Here is a 23833-nt window from a genome sequence, read left to right on the forward strand (position 1 = left end):
CTTAACAGATGCCAAACCCAAAATTGTCCAAATGCTGTGATTTATAGGAAAAAAAAAAAGTTTCAAAGTGAGAATATTCTTATCATGGAAAGGTAGAAATTCTCAGCAAATTACCCCAAATGTATCAGTTTGAAACAATAAAAGTTTTATCTCACAGTTTCTAAGGGTCAGGAATATGAGTTGCTGAGTTGTATAATTTGAGTTCAGGGTTTCTCATCTCACAAAGTTGCAGCCAAAATTTTGGAGGAAAGCTTTTAAATGTTAAAAAACTCATTAGAAATTTTATAACTGAAAAACACAGTATGTGAAATTAAAAATTTACTGTGATGGTCTTAATAGAAAAATGAATGTCACAAAGAAAATACACAACTTGACAGTAGATCAAGAAATCATACAATTTGCCGAACAGAGAGGGAAAAATACTCAAAAAAGTTAATAGGTCCAAAGGACCTGTGGAAAAGGAGAAAGAGATTGATACAGGGGAATAAATATTTGCAGAATAGTGATTGCAAACTTTCCAAATTTGTTGAAAGATATAAATGTACAGATTCAAAAGGCTGAAAAAAATTCTCATAAAAAAACTCAAAACCACACCCAGACATAGCATAATCCAATTAATAAAAGAAAAATCTTAGAGATATCCATAGAAAGCCAAGACTTTACATATAGAACATCAGCAATTTGAATTTCTATAGATTTCTCATCAGAAATTACAGGGGCTGGATGACAATGTAACAACTTTAAAGTATTGGAAAATGCAAACGAATAACTACTATCAGAAGAGTACATGTGATGTAGACATGTGTTACTCTTTCACTCCGGCATCACTGTGAGAACATGGAAGATTACCTTGCTAGAGAATGTTCACCCTGTTGTTCTTGCCAAGGCCATTCCAAATCATACAATTCTAAGCTAACAGTTTTAGGTTTTGATATATAAACTTTTTTTTATTGCTCATTCAATCATATTTTTATTTTTATTAGGTTTGCTTTCAATGTAAATTCCATCAAATAAAAATTATGAAGCAAAACAATTACACCAACTTGAAGTTGGAGACGTGTTCAAACCAGATGTACAGCAAACAAAATAGGAAGGAACAATGAGTGTATGTTCAAGCATTCAGTAACTTAATTTGATCTATCCCATATAAACATGAGAAATATATGATATAAATAGTATTAATTCTTAGTGTTAATACTTAAATTAATATTGAGTATTTTTTATGAAAATAGCTGCTATTATATACTCTCCATGAAACACAATACATATCATTGTATGACCATGTAAACAAAAGACATTCTGAAAGGTTTACTTTCGAAAAGGTTCATGTGCAATGGACAACTCTAAAAAGTTTTTGGAAATGAGCAAGATTTATTAGTATAAAGTTCTAAAGAAACACATTGGCCAGGAGCAGTGTCTCATGCCTGTAATCCCAGCACTTTTGGAGGCCATGGTGGGTTGATCATAAGGTCAGGAGTTCAAGACTAGCCTAGCCAACATAGTGAAACACTGTCTGTACTGAAAATACAAAAATTGGCTGGGCATGGTGGCTTGTGCCTGTAGTTCTAGCTACTCAGGAGGCTTAGGCAGGAGAATTGCTTGAACCCAGGAGGCAGAGGTTGCAGTGAGCCAAGATTGCACCTCTGCACTCCAGCCTGGGCAATAGAGTGACCTCGTCTTAAAAAAAATAAATAAATATATATACACACACACACACACACACACGCATAAATTTTACACACATATAGATAGATAGAATGATAAAATATTCTAGATATAACCATTCTGATTTACAAAGAAAGTAGCTTATTTGTGGTTGGTGGGTAGTTTTGTTTTTATTCAGACTCTCATGTTTCTTTGTTTATATTTTATTTTTGATTGATGCATATTAATTGCATATATTTATGGGTATGGTGTGATATTTTGGTACACGTATGCATTGTATAATGATCAAGTCAGAGTAATTAGCATAGCCTTTACCTCAAACACTTTTCATTTATTTGCAGTGAGAATAGTAATGCTGATTATCTTCCAATCTTCACATTCTAAATGTCATTTAAATTATTTCTGATTCTTCAGATGTTGTCTCTTAATTTTAAGATTTGTAACTGCACTGTTAAAGTGTATCATCTGTAAATTATACATATTAATTTACATATGTAGAAACAAAAAGCATTAAAAATTTATTTCAGTTCAATATATTTCTAACCTTTGAAATCAGATTGTGTAGTAGCTAAATCTAGAACAGTTTTGTTGGATGAGAATGCATAAAGAAAATGTCTAATTTTTGACTTTATATTATATGTCCGTTTATCAACCATCTTTGTGTCTTGAAATGACTGCAGTTCATCACTGCTATAGTACATGCCATTGGTTACATGCCGTAAAGTGAAACATCCATATCAAAGCCCCAAAGAAAACTGTTTGGTTCGCAATGGAATATAGAAAGCTAGAAACATTACACTTTACAGTTATATTTGAAAGTTAATACATTATTGTTGGCTACTGGTACAGTGTTATATAGAAGATCTCTAGGGTTTATAAATCTGGCTTCACTGAAACTTTATGCCAATTAGTTGGTAATTCTGCATTTCCCTCTCCTGGAGCCCCTGGCAACTACCATTCTACTTTTTGATTCTATGAATTTAACTATTTTATATATCTCATAATTGGAATTGTGTTGTATTCATACTGCTGTGACTGGCTTATTTCACTTAGCATAATGTCCTCAAGATTCATCCATGTTATTGCATATTGCAGAATTTCCTTCTTTTTTAAGGCTGAATGTTATTCCACTGTATATATATACCACCCTTAAGTTGTTACCATATGTTGACAATTGTGAATAATGCTTCAATGAACATGGTAGTGCTAAAATCACTTTGACAGCCTGATTTCTGCTTTTAGGGATAATTATCCAGAAATGGGGTTACAGCATCATGTGGTAGTTATATTTTTGATTTTCTGGTAAACCACCATATTATTTCTCAGAGCAGCTACACCATTTTGTATTCCCATCAGTAACGTACAAGGGTTCTAATTTCTTCATATTCTCGCCAACAGTTGTCTTTTGTTTTTCACCCGTTGTTTTTGGTTTGTCTTTGCCTTTAATAATAGCTACTCTGACAGGTGTAAAGTGGCATCTCATTGTGGTTCTTCTTTGAAGAATTGTCTTTTCTCCTTAACCTGTTTTGTAATGCAGTTTTTTTTTTTTTTGGCTCTGTGTCCCTACCCAAATCTCATCTTGAATTGTAATCCCTAGGTGTCAAGAGAGGGACCTGTTGGGAGGTAATTGGATCATGAGGGTGGTTTTCTCCATGCTTGTCTCATGACAGTGAGTAAATTCTCATGAGATCTGATGTGCTGCTGGATTTGGTTTGCAAGTATTTTGCTAAGTATTAGTTGCATCAGTGTTCATCAAGGATATTGGCATGAAGTTTTTGTCGATGTTGTGGTGTCTCTGCCATGTTTGGGTGTCAGGATGATGCTGGCCTCATAGAATTAGTTAGGGAGAAGGCCCTCTTCCTCATTCTTTTGGAAGAGCTTCTGTAGGAATGGTACCAGCTTTTCTTTATTCGTCTAGTAGAATTCACCTATGAATTGATCAGATCCTCCTGGGCTTTGTTGTTGTTAGTAGGCTGTTCATTACTGATTTAAATCCAGAGCTCATTATTGATCTTTTCAAGGAATCGATATTTTCCTGGTTCCATTTTGGGATGGTGTATATATCCAGAAATGGATCTATCTCTTCTAGGTTTTAGAGTTTGTGTGCATAGAGTTGTTTGTAGTAGTTTCCGATAGTTATTTATATTTCTGTGGGGTCAGTGGTAAGATTCCCTTTATCATTTCTAATTGTGTTTATTTGGCTTTTCTCTATTTTCTTCCTGTTAGTCTAACTAGTGGCCAAACTGTTTTATTAATTTTTTCAAAAAACAAACTCCTGGATTCATAGACATTTTGAATGGTTTTTGTGTCTTAATTTCCTCCAGTTCAGCTCTGATTTTTACTGTTTCTCATCTTCTGCCAGCTTTAGGGTTTATTTGCTATTACTTCTCTAATTCAGTTGTAAAGTTACGTTAATTTGAGTACTTTCTAATTTTTTGATGTGGGCCTTTTAGTGCTATGAATTTTCCTTTTAACACTGCTTTAGCTATTTCCCAGAGATTCGGGTATGTTGTATCTTTGTTCTCATTATTTTCAAAGAACTTCTTGATTTATGCCTCAATTTCAGTATTTACCAAAAGTCATTCAGGAGCATGTTGTTTAATTTCTATTGCATATTGTCTGGTTTCAAGCAATTTTCATTGTGTTGACTTCTATTTTTACTGTTCTGTGGTTCAAGAGTGTGTTTGGTATGGTTCTGGTTCTTTAACACTTGTTGAGGATTGTTTTATGTCCAATTATGTGGTCAATTTTAGAGTATGTGCCATGTGGCAATGAGAATGTATATTCTGTTGTTTTGGGGTAGAGATTTCTGTTATAGTCTATCAGATCCATTGAGTTCAATGCTGAGTTTAGGTCCTGAATATCTTTGTTAATTTTCTGCCTCATGATCTGTCTAATACTGTCGGTGGAGTCTTCAAGTCTCCCACTATTATTGTGTGAGAGTCTATGTCTCTTTGTAGGTCTCAGGAACTTGCTTTATGAATCTGCGTGCTCCTCTGTTGAGTGCCTATGTGTTTAGGATAGCTAGGTCTTCTTATTGAATTGAACCCTTTACCATTATGTAATGCCCAGCTTTATCTTTTTTTAATCTTGGTTGATTTGAAATCTGTTTTATATGAAATTAGGATTACAACTCCTTTTTTCTGTTTTCCATTTGCTTGGTAGATTTTTCTCCATCTCTTTATTTTGAGCATATGCATGCCATTATATGTGAAATGGGTCTCTTGAAGAAGCATGCCCTTTGGGCATCACTTTTTTATCCAGCTTGCCACTCTGTGCATTTTAAATGGGGTTATTTCACCCATTTACATTCAAGATTTGTATTAATACATGTAGATTTGACCTTATCATTGTGCTGTTAGCTGGTTATCATGTTGGCTTGTTTGTGTGGTTGTTTTATAGTGACCCTGGTCTGTGTGTTTAAGCGTGTTTTTGTATTCACTGGTAGTGGTCTTTCCTATCTATATTTAGTGCTCCTTTCAAGATCTCTCGTGTGGTAATGAAGTCTCTCAACATTTGCTTGTCTGAAAAGAATCTTACTTCTCCTTCACTTAGGAAGCTCAATTTGGCTAGATATGAAATCTTGGTTGAAGATACTTTTTTCTTTAAGAATGTTGAATATAGCCACCCAATCTCTTCTGGCTTATAGAGTTTCTGCTCAGAGGTCCACTCTTAGCCTGATTGTGATTCCTTTGTAGATGAACTTCTCCTACTCCTTAGCTGCCTTTAACATTCTTTCAACCTTGAAAAATCTGATGATTCGGTGTCTAGGTGATGGATGATCTTCTTGTGTAGAATATTACAGGAGTTCTCTTAATTTCCTGAATTTGACTGTTGGCCTCTTTAACAAGGTTGGGGAGGTTTTCATAGACAATATCCTGAAATATATTTTCCAAGTTGTTTTCTTCCCCTCCCTTTCAGGATTGCCACTGATTCAGAGATTTGGCTTCTTCACATAATCCCATACTTTGCAGATGTTTTGATTATTACTTTTGACTCTTTGTTCTTTACTTTGTCTGACTCTTATTTCAGAGAACTAGTCTTCGGGTTCTGAGATTCTTTTCTCAGCTTGTTTTATACTGCTGTTAATACTTGTGATTGCATTGTGACATTCTTATATTGTGTTACTCAGCTCTGTCAGACCTATTAGGTTCTTTTTTTATACTGGCTATGTTGTCCTTCAGCTCCTGTATCACTTTATTGTGAGTTTCATTTTCTTTGGGGTCTGCCATTCTCTTGAATCTCAATAATCTTTGTTCCTATCCATATTATGAATTCTATTTTTGTCATTCCAGTCAGTTCAGTCTGGTTAAGAACAACTTGGTACTCCTGGGCTGCCCACTGAAGCTCTGGGGCAATCTCGGTGTCCATGTTTCTTCTTCAGCTTAGAGATAACAGAGGAAGAGATCTTATTAGTGGTTGTAGTCAAGAGTCACTTGCTTGACTCCTGGGAGTCAGAGAGATGTGCAGTCAGCATGTCATGCTCACTGTAGTCAGCCCAGATGGAAAGTTTGTGTGGGCCGAAGCCAGAGGTTCCCTGTCTGGTGACAAAGCCATGGAGGGTGTACGGGTCCCAAGAGAGTTGGACTGGCCTCCCCTCCTTTGGTCAACTGCAGCTTGTTGGAGGTGTGGATAAGGCACATATGGTCTTTGCTCCTTCATTAGTATGAGGGTGGCAAGGGCCATTCCACTACAGAGGCAGTGTCAGAGGCTTTCAATTGCCCTTGGAGGCAGGAGTTGCTGAGTTGGTACTGGCTAGATAGCAGTGGTGCAGGGTGGCTGGAGGTCCAGGCTTGTAGGACCTGCCCAGTAAGGAGATTTGGAAATGGGTGCCGATGTAACAATCTGGCCACTTTTCCATAGGGCTGTTGTGGTTTGCTTGGGACCTGCTTCAGTCCCCAGTCAACTCAGATTTTACAGAACCTGGAGGTATCACCAGTGAAAGCTATGAAACAGTGAAGATAGCAGCCTCTGTCTCCCTCTAGGAGCTTTGTCCCAGGGAATTAGGGACCTATTTGGTGCCCAAAGGCATCTGCAGGAATTGTTTGGAGACCCTAGATGGGAGGTCCTGTCCAGTGAGGAGAAGTAGGATCAGGACCTGCTTTAAAAAGCAACCTGGTTATATTTTGATAAAGCAGCTATGCTGTACTACAGGTCCACTTCACTTCAGATACTCTGAAACCCAAAGACCGAAATGGCTAAGTTACCCAAACAGCAAAGATAGTGGCTCACACCTTCCTCTGAGAGTACAGTCGCAGGGAGAATTCAGATCTCTGTCAACTGCAGCAGAACTCCAGCATGAATGGCTTGAGGTCCCAGTTGGGAGGTTCCACCCAATGAAGATGGACAGGATTGGTTGGGCTCCTGCTTAAAGCAGCAGTCTGACCACATTTTGGCAGCACAGTTAAACTTTGCTGGGGGATACCTTTCACCACAGTTTGGCTTACACTTTCCAAAGCCTGAAGGCTGAAATGGCTAAGGCACCCAAACAGCAAAGATGGCATCCCACCCCTTTCCCTGAGAGCTGCTTCTTAGGGATTCCAAGACAGAGGTTCTTATCTTACGATGTGCCATAAAATGGGGCCTGTGGGCCGTTGTGGCTCAGCCCCATGGCTTTGAAATCTTCCCTAGGGTATGTACAGGAGTCTAACCTCCTATTTTGCCAGATTTGCAGCTCCTTTTGCTGGAATGCCCAAGTATCTAAGCCTCCAAGATCTCCACACATGCCTGTTCTGCCAAGACTCATCATATTTCTGTCTGTCAGACGGAAGAGTAAAGGTGGAGTGGGTTCACAAAGAGATCTACTCACCCAAGTGTTGCAAAGATCTGTAGGGGAAGCATGGTTTCCCAGGATCGTTCATTCGCTCATCACTTCCCTGGCTCCATGTTGCTCCCAGGTGAGAGCCATTGTCTTGTCTTGTTTTTCTTCATTCTCTGTGGGTCAAGTTGTTTCCTTGATTAATCCCAATGCGAGTACCTGGATGTTTCAGTTGAAGGTGTTGTATTTAGTTGCCCCGTCTGTTCCTCTCCCTGAGATCCACACTCCTAGCATACTAGCTGCTTCCAGTTGGCCATCTTGGCTACTAATCTACAGTTATAAACATTATCCAAGTGGAAAGTTCCATACCATATTAATGACTATTGACAGTACATTATACTACAAAAAAATGTATTTACCAAAAGAAAAAATAAATCAGTGTTTACCATATCTTTGGAACAACATTGGATTGGTAATTGGCTTTGTTTGAACTACTTACACAGAGATTACCTTATTTCTAATTCCCCCTCAAAAAAAATGGAATAAGATACATTTTTATCAGTATCATTAGTTTTATATTTGAGAGATGCACCAAAATATCTGGCCTATCTCAGTAGATACGTGTTGATTACCTTATTGATTGGTAGGTTTGGGCTGTGTCCCCAACCAAATCTCATTTTGAATTATAGTTCCCATAATCCCCATGCATTGTGAAAGGGACCTGGTGAGAGATAATTGAATCATGGAGCTGGTTTCCCCCATGCTATTCTCCTTATAGTGAGTAAGTTCTCACAAGGTCTGATGGTTTTATAAGGTCTACCCCCTTCTCTTGACTCTTGTTCTTCTCCTTCTTGCCACCATGTGAAAAGGGATATGTTTGCTTCCCCTCCCACCATGATTGTAAGTTTCCTGAGACCTCTCCAGCCATTCTGAACTGTGAGTCAATTAAACCTCTTTCCTTTATAAATTACCTAGTCTTGGGTATGTCCTTATAGTAGCCTGAGAACAAACTAATACCTTGATTTATGTTGGATGGTTTAACTTCTGGATTCACAACATCTATGTTGTTTGCTATAATAAAGTCTCACAATTTTTTAGCCTCAGTGTCTTTATTTACCTAGATTCAATGACTGCTGACCTTGGTTCTACTCTTGGTTGACTAAATGTTTTCCTTTGTTTTATTTTGTTTCAAGAACATTTCATTGTATGTTTTTCCCCCTTATATGTTTGAGTGAAATTTGCTGCTTTTACATTTCATCTGTATACTTTTCTTACTTGTAGACGGGAGATATTCCCTGCTTCTAAAAATTAGTGTAAGCAGCTTAAATAGCCACAGGCTCCCAGCCCTTGGAAGAAGTGTAATGTATTTGCGTTTCCTTGGTGCATTAGATAGTTGAGCACAATGCTATAGAGAAATATCTGTAATCTCTGTAACATAATTTGGCCTCACACATGAAAAAAATTACAAATGTTTCAGCCCCAAACCTCAACTCATATGGTAACTGAATACTCAATTCTATCATCAACTTGTGTGACCTTGTGCAGGTATTTTCTCTGCTATGGGGCTCATTTCCTAATCCTTAAACTAGGTCACTTCTCATATATTTTATTTCCACACACACAACAGTATTCCACTGAAAAATCAGAAGAGAAGACAAATAAATCAAGCAAGTCTCTCATACTAAGAAGGAACAACATAGTATAAAGTTGGGGACATTAATTAACTTCCATGCTTAGTTTCATTTTTATTTCTCTGTAATATGGGTATGATAATCATGTCTACCTCAAAGAGTTTTTGGAAAATTATATCAGTTAAATCCTATAAAGCACTTAATGCCTGGCACATAACAATGCACAATGAAAGTCAGAAATTATTAGTTCCATGTTAGGATTTTATGTTCATGACTTTAAGACTAGATTTCGGGAACATTATAGTCATGTATAAGCATAGCATTTCTATATAGTTATGATTCTGTAGAATATATTACTTTAAAAATTCATGATATTAGAAGACTAGCTGACAATATTCTCCCATTTGGGTCTGGATTAGTATTCTTTCCGTTGACTTCCCAGTAACTTAACTTGTCTAAAAATCTTAACTCTTCAAATCCCCTGTTATTTTGATTCTGTGTATTTCATCTCATCCATTTTCCCCCCGGCTTCATAAGTCCATCCAAACCCAAGCAAAGTAGCTTCTTATTCGTACCCTCAGGATAAAGACTTCAAAAGTCTTAGCACATTATCTATGAAGCATTCTCCCTGCATCTTCTCTCCTTGTTTGATCACATAGGCAGCCTCTATTCTATCTTTAAAATGTGCACATAAGCCAAACCCTTTTTAAGATTTTTCTAGTTCAATAGTGGTTTTGATTTTTTTAATAACTTCTGGAGAGGAGTATCTTGGCATACAGTGCTAGAAGATAGAGTTTACAGTATAAAATCTTCAAATTGATTTTATGTTATCTTCATTGAAACTGTTCAGCACCTACTACAGAATTGGAAGATAAAAGTGTCAGTCTGTAAGTGAATGTGGTTATGATTTCCTTAGCTGCTTTAGCAAAAGCATTCATGTACAAGTACTGTTTATTTCTGTTCTTTATTTGCTTATCTAGTTATTATTAACATTTTTCTCATAAATATCTATGGCCAAGGGTCTTCTAAAGTTTACCTAGTTGTTGCATTTGTTCTGAGCCACAGATTATAAAGGTATGATATAAAACAGCATATATATGCAAGGTGTTAAATATTGGTTTTTTGTTGGATTAAAAATATAAGGTTTATGGATATTATGAAGTCACTACAAAATGCATATAAATAATTTGGGATTGTTTGCAACATATCTGACACATAAGGCATTATATTTATCATATAATCATATAAAAATACAACATTCCAATGTCATACTATAATGGGACATTTTATACACACTAAAAATTGTAAATGGAGATGTTTATTTAAGCATGCTCAATTTTACTTGCAATTAAAAACCTTCATTTGAAACAACTATTATGATATTTTTACCAGTGAATTTGCAAAGATGAAAGAAAAACCCATTTTGGTGAGCACAAGTAAAAGGAGGGATAATGTATGAAATATTTTTAAATAAAGTTAAATTATGAATCAGAAGAAATGTTATTTCAGTAAGCCGTGATTTGTAAGATAGACTTTTAAACTTTTCTAATGAATATAATGTTTCTGGCAATTTATCAAGCCACAAGTTTGAAAAAAGAAATGCATCAAAGGTCATGTTGCCAATAAAAGCATTACCAAAATGTCAAAAACAATTACACAGGACAGAAGAATAAACCTCCAAATATATTAAGCATCCATTTATGAAAAGTCATCTTTGTACTGCAATTTCATTTCTCAAACTTATACTTTTGATTATTTCCAAATTTTAATATGCTACATAGAATTAATACATTTTAAGCATTGATTATCTCTGAAAGAAAAAGAAAAATATATTTTAGAAAATGCTGTATTATAAAGATTTAAGTAAAATATAAGCTTATTTATTTCACCAGCTTTTATGAAGTGCCTATAAAAGGATGCTTGTACCTGGAAGTTATCATGTTATGATGTAGAAAACACAGACTTTGGAGTCTGGGAGTGTGGGCTAAAAATCCTGCCTTTGCCACTAAATAGCTGGTAACTTCAGGCAAGGATAAAATAATTCTTTCTGATTATCTATTTCAAATGCTGTAAAATGTGACTTTAAAAGTGTATTTCCCATTTGAATTGCCATATTATCATGCTTGGACACAGTAGCTATTCATAAGGATTATTTTCTTTCCTGGATGTAATAATCAGTGTATAACTAATAGATTTTTAAACATTAAAACAACATTTTAAAAGAATGTCAGATTATTTTACCTGAAATTTCAGTCATAGGCTGATTTAGATTGGGAAGATGTTTGAGTCTCTTTAGGTCAGTTCTGTCATTTGGGGGTTTTTTGTATTTTTTGTTTGGTTTGTTTTGAAATTATAATAGAAACAGTGGGAATTAAGAGAGGAGGACTTATTTAAAAAAATGGTTGATTACTCCTGGAGGTTTTATTTATAGCATTTAACAAAGTATTTAGTGATGAAGACACAGGCACTGACCAATCAGAAGAGATGTCGTGACTAATTTGTTTTGTTTTTAAAACTCAATATGCCTTTATCTGTGCAAACCAGCACACATCAAGTGACTGTTGGTGCCATATTGGCATCAGAAGATTGTATAATATCTGTGGCCTAATCTAACTTTATTTCGATTTTAGAGACTATTTTTTACTTCTGTGGAAGCAAAACTCTCACTGTTTATCTATACCTGTTTTTAGATTTCAGGTAAAATTATACTAAGTGTGTATTGGTATAAATCTGTGTGTGTGTGTGTGTGTGTGTGTGTGTGTGTGTGTGTTTCTTCAGAGTAGCACTTGTATTGTATTGAATCATAATTAAATAGTCCTCCTACCACTCATCAAAATACCTTATAAACTAGATGATATTATCCCCAAAGGTCTCTATTAGGCTACCATTACTATAAAACTTCATTACCCTGTGTGTTCATAGATGACCATGAAACAAAAAAGACTCCAGTCTGCTTTACTTATGGCTTTTTATAATACTTAAGTAATTGCTTCAACTCAGTTCATGAGATGAACGACAAAAAAGAACTCTTTGAGATAAATTAAAATGGTGCAATGGGTCAATATTACTTACTTTCAATTAAATAACCATATGTGAATTCAAGTTACAAATATGACTAGGAGAATTTGGTTTGAACTATCAACTCTTTCTTCTTACATATTGGAATTTAAACAGGAATGACCAGAGACAGTGGTTCCCAACTACTGTGCATTGGAAGCATTTTGGGACCTTTTAAAAATGAATAATCCTAATATCTTCCTCTGTCCACCCAATTGAGTAGTTCTCTGATGGAAACTGAAGATAGGATTTTCAGAAACTTCCCATCAGGTTCGAAATGTGTGAGCTAGACTAATTCTTCTATCTTGTTCAATATTCTTGTTCTCATTGTTCTTTAATTTCAACATGTATTGACTAGTTCCACAGTTTCATCTTGGCCCATTCCGGACTCACCAACTCTTTGCCAGGTCAGATATGAACACTTTATAGAAATCTCAGTCTTGTTTTCTGCAACTACTCATTAACCGTGTTTTGATTTAGCTTCATTAATAGACACTTTCTTTCTCAATTGCCAAGCTGATGATGCTTTCTATATCAGCTATACAAATTATTGTAATTGTTAATAACGCTGAGACAGCCCTGAGCAATTCTTCATAAGTGCTAACTGTTGATGAAATGGCTGGGAATTCCTAACATTATGTGTGGTTCCCAATGTGGAAGAGAACCACTTCTGACCAATTCATAGAGCACTTCCTCCATCGCTGAAATTTTGTTTTCCCTAGGATTCTTTTCCTGTGATTTCCTAGCAGACAGCTATGAAGATTAAAGGATCAGACTGTGATTTACTCAGCTGTAGGCCTTAGGCTAGTCTTTATGTTTCAAACTTTTTGTGTTTCTATATGGGAGGCATAGAAGACAGAGTGGGAAGTCTTGAAAAAGTTTAATGGTGATGATTAATTCTTTGGATTAGATTCTGCTTCAAAGCCTTCTTATATAGACCAATCTCCTACATTTATATTGTTCTCTCTTCCTCATTTACAAGCACTTACCTTCTGTTCTCTCCAAATGTTGTTCAGATTTCACTGCCTTAAAAGTCTTTTTCTTTATGAACTGTGCCATCTCTAATCACTTCATCAATCCACAGTCTCCATCAGTGAGTCAAAATTTTGCACTGTGTTTACTGGTGCATCTTTTTATGTGATAAATATAGAATGTCTTAGTCATTTTCTTACTCATCCTGGAAGATTCTGAATTCAAATATAGGTATATTTAAATTGTTTCATAATTCCCCTATTCCCCAGTAGACTTGTTTGTACACTATGATCTTGTAATAACTATCTGTGGAATATGTGGAAAAATACCCTTTTTATTTTTATGAATCTGAAAGAAATCCCAAGTTGTAGGAGTACAGAAAGAAAGGCAGTAATTACTGTTTTAAGCAAGAAACTTCACAAACTGAAATTGGCTTTTAACCTAGCCCTAAAGAGGTGGTAAAGGCACAGAGTCATCCTCTTCCAGGCTGTGGGGTCTTTTGCACTTCTCTGGTTGCAACTGTACTCAGAGGATAGAAAATGGACTGGCTAGACAAGGTGTGTCAAGTGAGGGCAGATGGCAGAATGTCTTTAAAACACAACAGACATGAATACATCCTTGATCAGGAGGACCACAGGGAGTCATTAGAGGGTGTAATGTAGTTACAGAGTGTGGCTGGCAGGCTATTTGGCTGATAATTTGCAGGACGGATTGGAAGTATGAGGATCCCTCAGAGAAAAAAATGTGAGACAACCACGGCTTAAGAATAGAAAGGAGGAAAGAAAAAGCCACTCAAAGGGCTCACCCAGAAAGAGCACTGCAAGGTTCCTGACTCAAGATTAGGACCTATGATCTGCGTTAGTGTGATGGAGGGCAAAGCTGGAGAGATCAACACAGGAGCTGAATTTCATCCCCAAGTAAATGGAATTCTGTTGAAGCACTTGATGTGGAACCATCTATTTATGTAAGCTCTTAAATCAATTAAGCCGATAGATTCTGATAAATGTGACTATTTGGGTGACTGTATTGATCAACTCTTCAAAATGACCATAATATATAATTTATTTAGTAGTGCAATTCCTCTCATTTACTACTGTAATGTAGCTCAGTGTAACTGCATCATAGCACTTCCAGAAAGTCTTTGTCTTTCTTCCTGCTAGAAGATGCCTGAGAAGACTCAATGACTGAAAGAATAGCTGTTTAAATTACCATTTTAAAAAGTTCATGTTAATTATGTAGTCTACAGGAAGAAAGGGGACTAAAGGAACTTTATAGAATGTTATGTGTCTTAGTACTCTGCTGATCACTGTGAGCTAAATATGGTGTAGTATGACTTTCAGTCAAAATTTTTAATTGAAGCCCAAAGAGATTTTACAACCCAACTCTAAATAATTTATAAAATATGACTATAAGATTTAATAATCAAAAATACATGAATTAGCTTTTCCTAGGGCTCTTGGACTTCCTCCCAACTGATCAAGATTATACTCTGACTCTAGTACGATGTATATACCTGTAACTTTTCACACGCCCACACATAAGCAAAATTAGGAAAAAAAAGATTAAGTATATCAAATTAAGTGAATTGGAACACAGTGGGGTTTAGGATGGAGCAGATTCATTTCCATAGTAGTGTGGGAGGGATGGTCAGCTCCTCCACAGGTGAGTGATGAAAATAGGCATGCTACTTCATATTGAGCAATCTTCACCTATGTGCCAATAAAAATTTTTCTCAGTTAATATGTATAGCAATACCCTAAGTACTATTATTAGCTTTCATTAAGATTAAGTAAGTTTCAGAATAGTTAAATAGTATGCTCAGGGGCACATTATTAGTAAGTGGGAAGCCAGAATATGAACTAGTTACTAAAAAACTAAATTTGGAGGATATGAAAAATAACATTGTAGTTCATTTCAATCTTAAAAACAGCAGAGGAATGAAATCACAAGAAAGAACTATTCAAGAATGAAAATATGAAATGAGTAACTGGGGAAAAAAGGAATAAAACATTTATCACACCTTTATTGCAAAATACATGTGCATTCAGTTATACCCATATTGCACACTCAGAGACCATGCATACGTACCATGATAGCTGGAATTAAACAGGAGCAGAAGTCGTGAGTCTCACGTCAAAACTTAACAGAGTACACACATATCCTTTTTTTCTGTCTAACCTCAAGTGAAATCCTTAACCAGAGTTATTAGGAAGAGAAGTCATAGACGTTGTAATAAAAATTTTTTGCCTAATGCCCTGCTTACTAAGTGGGTAACTTATATCATCAGTGGGTTAAATTCAATAAAATAAGAAAATGCAAGTTATGGTTGGATTTAGCCCTAAATTTTCATTATGTATTTAAAAGTCGTATTATTTACTGAACTTTGCTAAAATGGGAGGGATGGTTAAAATGGGTTCTATCTCCAAAATGAATTTAAATGAGATATTATTGATTACATGAAGGCCTGGACTGGGAAGTGGATGCTATCAGAAGAAGGAAGACAGCTTTTTACCCCAGCATCACCTATTCATTTTGCTAGGGTCATGAAGGAAAAATAAGAACATAAAAATATGAACAGAAACTTGAGATTTTAAAAAGTGGCAGGAAAGAAAGGATAGTAGAGACATAATAGACAAACTTAATTGTGAATAAAAGGGGTTTTGAAAATGATTAAAAAAAAAACCCTGAAAGTAATTGTATTATAATGTGAAGACACCCAGGTTTCCTAAAGATATAGGTAAATATATATGTGGGAAAAAAGAAAGAGAAGCCTAAAGATAATGCATATATTATAAATTGAATATGAAGGGTTTGTCAAAGTAAAACTTGTATCAGACAAACTAAACCAGCAAAGAAAACTGTATTTGAGATTATTAAAATAGGAGACTGAACTTGACTCTTGCAGGAATGTTTTTAAATACTGGAGTGACCTAGTAGAAAAAGCACTAGAGAACATTAGGGGGTGGGGTGAACAGTGGGATATGCCAAGCACAGTGGGTTATTCCTGATTTTGCAAATGCTTTTCCCTATGACTAGGCCCTCTGTGTTTGCCAATTGATGCTCGTAGAAGCTAGGTACCTACCCTCCTACAGAGACTGGGAAATCAGAGCACTATGTCCTTCAGTGTTTAAATTTCAAAGACACGGTTCCTATTTCCTTGAGAAAGATAATTCCTGGGTTGCAAAACTGGCAAGAGGCTGGGAGAAGATTTACCTACATTACAAAGGGGCAGAAAAGGAACGTACATTTGCAAGTGTTCTAAAATAAATCCTTTAAGAAAAAAGAGGTCAAGGACCTATAATCAGGAAGAAATCTGCCTAATGCTTAATCGAACTGAAGTGAATTTCAAGACCTTCTTGGTTAGGTTCTAGTAAGCTAACAGTTGGAAATGCATAAACTCAAGGATGTTTTTCTTTTGCAGAAAAGCCATATATGTTCTGGGACTTTAGGTTCACTTTTTCCCCTCATCCAACACATATTTACTGTGAAACTCTAAAATAACAGTAACTACATCAAGGACTTGAGATATAAAGATACTGAATAAGACAGACTCTCGGACCAAAAGGTTCTCATAGGCTAGTGGGAGTAAAGGTGAGTAAACAGGCACTGACAAAAAGTTTTAAAAGTGATACGTCTGCAATGCTATGGGAGCAGAGAGCGCAGAGCACAACTCCATCTGGGGAATTTGAGAGAGTTGAAAGTTCACAGAGGAAGAAAACTGAATCCTAAACGAAGACAGAGAGAGATGGGGACACCAGACATGAAGAATAGTGTTTGCAAAATGTCAGAGAAATCAAAAAGTAGCTTGTCAGTTCATGAAAAAATGAATAGCTTTCTGTGGATAGAATGTAGGGAAAACACGAGGCAATGATAGAAGATTTGATTTTCTTTGCTCTGGTAAGGAAGTTGGTTTTCAGCAAATATATATTGAAGAGACTATAGTATTCAGAATTACGTTTTAGAAACATACCATTGGGATACAAGGGAAATGAGATACAGCAGAATCTCAGGGAAAGTGTGCAATGATCTGGAAGATAAAATGGATTCAAGATTTTTAAAATTGGGTTCATTACCTGGATATGGTAGCAAAAATAGTGCAGAGATTAAAATTGACCTGGAAACTTTCCATTTAAAATGAAGTGATACGTAGCTTCACTTTGAGAAGGGTAGTGAAGAATGACACATAAGTCTCAATTAATGGGTCTTCTTCAGTAAGCTGAGAGTGATTCTGGGCTTACATACGTTATGGTTGTTAAAGAGTTCAGATAAGATAGTTATATGAAAATGTTTTCTAGAAAGGTCTATGCAAATATGAGACTCCATTTTTCCCTCTTTAATTTTTTTTAAAACTTTTATTGTTATCAATAAAGAAGTAAATATATAAAGTCTCACTACCAAAAGTCAATGTGAATTTTTAAGATAATTTCTGAAGAACACAAAACATATCAAAAATAGTAATAATTATCAGAGTTACTGTGGATTTTATATAGATCTGGCAAGAGAAATCTAATCTCTAAATTACAATCCTAAGGTCTCTAAATAATGTGCTTTTTAATCTTGGCTCTGTGTCTGGTTTCTCTCTGCTTCAATTTCTCCTTTCTGCTTACCTGCTTTCAAGTCTATTATATTGATGAGTTTCAATTTTACAGGGGAGGTGTTTTGCACATAGCACTATTGTGACTGTTAAAATCAACCATAGTGCTATACATTTCTGTGATTTAAGAAAAAATATCAGAATAATTTAAGCAACTTTTAGAGAATAGGCAGAATATTGATATAGTTTGGCTGTGTCCCCACTTAAATCTCACCTTGAATTGTAAAAATCCCCATGTGTGAGGGGTGGGCCAGGTGGAGATACTTAAATTATTGCGGTAGTCTCCCCTATACTGTGGTAGTGAATAATTCTCATGAGATCTGATAGTTTTATAAATGGGAGTTCCCCTGCACAAGCTCTCTTGTCTGCTACCATGTAAGGCATGCCTTTCCTTCTCCTTGCCTTCCGCCACATTTGTGAAGCCTTCCCAGCCATAACTCTCAGTCCATTAAAACTTTTTTTCTTTATAAATTACCCAGTTTTGGGTATGTCTTGGTTAGCAGCATGAAAACGGACTAACACAAATATGTGTATGCTTTGCATTAAAATAACATTGATGATATGTTTAATGTATTAATTTTTGCATTCTTAACTCAATTCCTAAACCATAGAAATGTTGAAACTATAAAAACCTTGATAAACCATGGTTTATCTTTTATTATTTTTTAGGCTCTAACTCAATAAATGCAATAAACAGTCATATATACCCCCCCCAAAAAAAGGCTATCTACTGATCTCAATTCTCATTTTGTGTTTCTATGGAATTTTTCATGAATTTTTATGGTAATTACCTCAAGCAGATGTTTTAGTCTCTTATCATGATAATAAGAGACACAGTAGAATAAAAAGGAATACTTTGGAAGAGCTCATGAGAGTATGATGGCATTCATGAAAATAGACCAAAGCAGGGAACATTTAGGGGTGACTTTAAAATGTCAAAATACATGTTTAAGTTTATTAGAATGGTAAATTATAAAAAATATTTTTAATTACATTTGTGAAGAAAAATTAAATGGGGGAATGTGGATATAAACATTTAAATCTCATTTTGAGTTTACAAAAATAAACTGAAGCATTTTCATTTTATATCTCAGCCTCTTGCGTAGGGTATTTCAAACAAGTTTAAATAGTATGTGCTTCAGTTAAAGCTTCAAAGTAAGGTGTAAATTGTAAATGTAGACAATGGTTCACTTATTTAGTCTGTGTTATAAATTTGATGTATCTTGGCAGGTTTGGTTATAATGCCTAGACCTTTGTGGGTGAGAAAAACAAAGTTATATAAATGCAAAGCAATCCTTTGAAACCATTTATGTTGGCAAATATATGCCAAAAAAGATAGTATATTTAATAAAGTACACAAAGGCAAGCATGGGGAGGATTCTAAATGTTTATGACATCACGATCAAAATCTAGCTAAGAAATTGTCCTCAGAGAAACTAAAACAAATTGCATTGGCTTGTACCTACACCAGTGATAGAACTACATAAATCACAGTAGTGATAATCAGACATGTCTGCCCAGATTTAATAAGATGCACACTTGGATAATCAAAGTCTCAGGTAGTTTTATAGTGGGGACATCTGCTGGATGAATATGTCCTAACTGTGGGGCTGCTGATATGAAAAAGTGGAATTCCCATAGCGCTAAGCAGCAAAACATACATTTCTCTCTATATGAGTATAAAGTAACTTGATATTTAGATATGTGCATGTTTAATGTACTGAAGTAATGTTACACACAACAAATCACAATCAAAAAAAAAGTGTACCAATCCGAAACAAGATTTCATGTGAGAACGAGGGATAAAATTATCTTCTCCTACTCTTATAAGACCCTAAGAGTAGAGTAAGATCTATAAGTAAGATAAAATTAACCATTTAAGTAAGATAAAATTAGCCTCAAAAAGTGGCTAGAACTGACAAGTTGTGAAATTGCCTGTGATAGCCATCGACCCAACATTTTATTTTATTTTTTTTTTTGTTTATTTGCCTGTGGCTTCCCAGATGATTTATGCATCTGAAGATTTAGCTTAAAAAGAGGATAGCTCCTAAGGGTTCCAATTAGCTCAGTTCATTAAAGCATTCATTGAAAGCAAAATCAAATATTTGAATGTTTCCATATTCTCATAGATCAATTGCTGTTTGTTCAATGACTGTGAGCCAAAACGTGCCACCCTTGATTCGTCAGCAGTTCACATCTTTGTATTTGTAGTACTGTGTGGCTGGCACCATGCATCACTGTGTTGACAGACAACTTGAGAGTGCCCGTTTCTTGACTTCTTTGGAGGCAAAGGCTTATCTATTATTTAGTGCCTTGGCATCTTGAGTTCTCCACCAAGAAGAACCCCAATCTAGTTCAAAAGTAGATTGGGGTATTGGTCAGAACTCATTTCAAATCTCTTTTCCTTTAGTCAAACTTCTGCTATTTGAGAAAGATAACTTAACCTTGTTGAGTCTCAATTTCTTTTAAAGTAAAAATAATACTGATATCAAAAGGTTATTGTGAGAATTAGCTGAGGTGATGTATACAACATTCATACATTCTTAGCATAGTGCCTGACAGAAGGTGGGCATTCAGCAACTATGCACTGAATAAATGTTTTCAGCCATGGATACTCTGTATGAAGAGAAGAATAAAGAGAATCCCCACAAAGAAGCAAATGCCATGAGGTTTGAAGTCTAGATTAATTCATTTTACATAGCTTCCTGTCAAGAGACAATCTGGTTCTAATCAAACCAGAAGACAATAAATGGAGAAAATTTCTAGAGCATTTTCTTAGATTTTATATGCATTTTATTTTAAGACTGGGTGCAATGGCTCATGCCTGTAATCCCAGCACTTTGGGATGCCAAAGTGGGCGGATCACAAGGTCAGGAGTTTCAGACCAGCCTGCCAGCATGGTGAAACCCCATCTCTACTAAAAATACAAAAATTCGCCAAGCATGGTGGCACACACCTGTAGTCCCAGCTACTCTGGAGGCTGAAGCAGGAGAATCACTTGACCCCAGGAGATGGAGGTTGCAGTGAGCCGAGCTGAGATTGCACCTTTGCAATTGAGCCTGCATGACAGAGCAGGACTTACTCTCAAAAAAAAATAATAAAGTTGTGATTCAGTGGGTGAATCTGAGAGGCTGCATTTCCAGCAAACTCCAAAACTCTAGGGAGTCCATATGTTGCTGTCCACTGAATGTACTTTCTCAAGGCCCTAGGGCATTTGAATGCATGACAAGAAATGCTGTATTTAGATCTCTTTTTGTCTAGACCCATATTCTGTTTCCTAGCACAACTTAAAATTTATTTAACAAGAAATGATTTAGTGCTTTCTATGTTTCAGGCACTATTTTATGTTCTAAGTATAAAGCAGCAACCAAGTCAGAAATGGATAACACTCTCATTTAGTCTAGTGGTAAAGTCAGGCAATAAACATGTTAACCAACTAATTAAAATAGGCTAAAAGTACAACAAAAATAAACTGAAGTGGCTGGAAGAGTGTGTATGGTCAACAAAGTCTCCTCTAGGAGGGAGAAAATTGATTGAAAACCTGAATGTTGAGAAACAGGCTTCTGTGTAAAGACCTGAAATTTTCATATGAAGTGAAGAGCAAGTACAATACTGCTGAGACAACAGTAGGCTTGATTTGTGAAGGAAATCGAGAAAAGGCATTGTGGCCAGAACATAATGCTTCAACCTAAATGTGAGACCGTGATCAGAGCAGTAAAAAGGGACAAGATCATACCTGGAAGAGCTGGGCGTGGTGCCGAAGTCACTCTGAAACCATCAGGGAAATCTCAGAAGTTGGTTCTTAGATGGGTTTTAACAGCGCCACAGAGGATTAAGGGTGGTGGAAAATACACCTGGCTGAGCAGAACAAGATGATTGAAAAGGAGCTAAAATAAGATACAGGACACAAATTGCCGGGAGGGGAGTTGCAGGGAGAAGCATAACTTAGAAGAGAAGAAAGGTCAAAATCGCACATTTCTTTGGTTTACATGACAACAAACGAAAATGTATTACTTATGCCAGGCAAGCTAATCGAATGCATCCTTGTAGCAAACTCCATTGCCACAGAATAAAGTATATTTTTCTGAATAGAAAAGATTGGGTAGCTGTTAGAGGAGACATAAAACTATAACTTTTGTTAAATATGGACTATAGTCCCAAAATTTTCTTGCTTTCCACAGCGTATTGGAAATTTCAAAAGTGAGAGAAGATAGATGGTACAATAAAAGACAGCAGTGAAGGAAACAAGATCAAAGGGAGGCCCCCTTGCCCTAAGAAAAAGCCTAGTAAAAGAAGACTCCTCATTATTATGTCAAGTGTAAAATATGAAAGGCCTCATACTAGAATGATTTAACTAAGAATGAATAACATAACATTTACTCAATTGTACTTTTAATGAGGCTCCCTTACTTGTGAGTAAGTCTAATGATTTAAGGCCTCGCCGTGTAGTGGCTATTAACATGTAGGTATATTCCAATTGACTTCTGATTTTGTCTAATGATTAAAGGCTCTGCAAGCTAGTAGCTATTAACATGTTAAAGCTTTCCCAATTGACTCCTGATTTTCTGTCTTGTTTTTAAAATATATGAATACATTAAAATGATGTTTCTAACTCCCCAAATGAGAATCAGCTTGGAGTATTTTGTTCAGTAGCCACTGTAAGAAATGGGAAGGTTAGTCACCCTTTCTCACCAGAATGCCTAATGCAAGGCACACGTTTTTTATATATTCATCCAGAATTATGATTTTATTCTGTGGGAAAATAGCAGGTCAATTTTTGTTTGATTGTGTATCATTTCAATCTGTTCCATTCCATTGACCTCATTTAGCACTTATGTTAATCAACTAAACCAGATTTCAGAGTTCTTCTTCTACCCCGTTTTGATTATTCCATTGGTTGTTTTTGGCATTTATTAACAGCAACAATATTTTGTTTCTCATTGGCCTTTTATGTGTCTCATTTCACTCATTCAGCAAAGACTCATTCAGCAAAAATGAATGTCAATTTTTTGGTCAACCTCTGGAGTGTCAAGGGTAAAGTGAGGGAGTGGAGTAAGATGAGACTAGGAAGAGAAGCATAGCAAGGTCATTTGCGGTCTTATAAATGTTTGAAAAATCTGACCTTTATCTTAGGAGTGACAGGAAACTAATGAAAAATACTGAGCACTGGAGTGACATCATGTTACTTCTGCCGTTTGCTTGTTTGGTCTCGTTTCCCTCCCTCTCCAATTGGGATCACCTTAAGCAGTGACTTTATAATGTTATCCTATCATACATTTTCTGTCTATTTCCAACTAACAATTTTTTTGAAAGAAGTTTGCCAATTCTATGAAAATAACTACCCTGAGAGACACAATAGAGTTGTAAATAGACACCTATTAGTTGGTTCATGAAAACATAAGATAGATGCTATGGATAGAGTCATTATTTGTAAATCATGACTGATCTCCAATAAAAAAATAAAGAGGGGACATACTTTGTTAATGCTCCTTATTACAACTCAATAGTATGAGTACAAAAATTAATACTTAATGGGCAAGTATCTGTGTCATAAGAATCATCTCAGCATTGTGCCTGATCTACCCATGTATGCTCCTGAGAATGAAAGAAGCCTCATTTAGGGTCATGAGTGTATGTGGGTGTATGTATGCTTGTTCCTGGTGTTCTATTAACATCTGGCTATAGTAGGAAATCCCTCTATTGGCTTTGTATTTGTGTCTGTGTGTGTGTGTGTCTTTTGTTTGTTTGTTTTTAAGTAAGACCAAAAGAAAGCTAATGAAACTTATCTAGGTACCCGTCTGGTTTCAGTTGCTCATTTTACATTGAATTAATAATAGCTGTTGATGGTCATTGATGGTCATGTCTTCCCCAGGAGAAGAAGTTGAAAGACAGCTGTGCAGAGATGCCATCTTCCCCATCCCTGTGGCCTGTGATGCCCCATGCCCGAGAGACTGTGTGCTCACCACATGGTCTACGTGGTCTTCCTGCTCTCACACCTGCTCAGGGAAAACCACAGAAGGGAAACAGATACGAGCACGATCTATTTTGGCCTATGCGGGTGAAGAAGGTGAGTCACCAGCTTCAGACGCCATCTAGGTTCATTTCAAAAGTTAGTATGCATCTTTTTTGTGTAGCCTGGATAAGATGCTATTCTAT

The 23833-nt window shown here is 36.0% G+C and overlaps 1 protein-coding gene across 1 annotated transcript in view; it reads left to right on the forward strand.

Annotated features, from left to right (window-relative positions):
- THSD7A (thrombospondin type 1 domain containing 7A) overlaps positions 1-23833 on the forward strand; it is a 518919-nt gene that overhangs the window by 352770 nt on the left and 142316 nt on the right. Inside the window, exon 7 of the mRNA XM_009002347.5 lies at positions 23550-23744. Coding sequence (XP_009000595.1) covers positions 23550-23744 — 195 coding nt within the window. The remainder of the gene's footprint in view (positions 1-23549; positions 23745-23833) is intronic.

The sequence above is a fragment of the Callithrix jacchus genome, chromosome 11 (assembly GCF_049354715.1).
Source record: "Callithrix jacchus isolate 240 chromosome 11, calJac240_pri, whole genome shotgun sequence".
Lineage (NCBI taxonomy): Eukaryota > Metazoa > Chordata > Mammalia > Primates > Cebidae > Callithrix > Callithrix jacchus.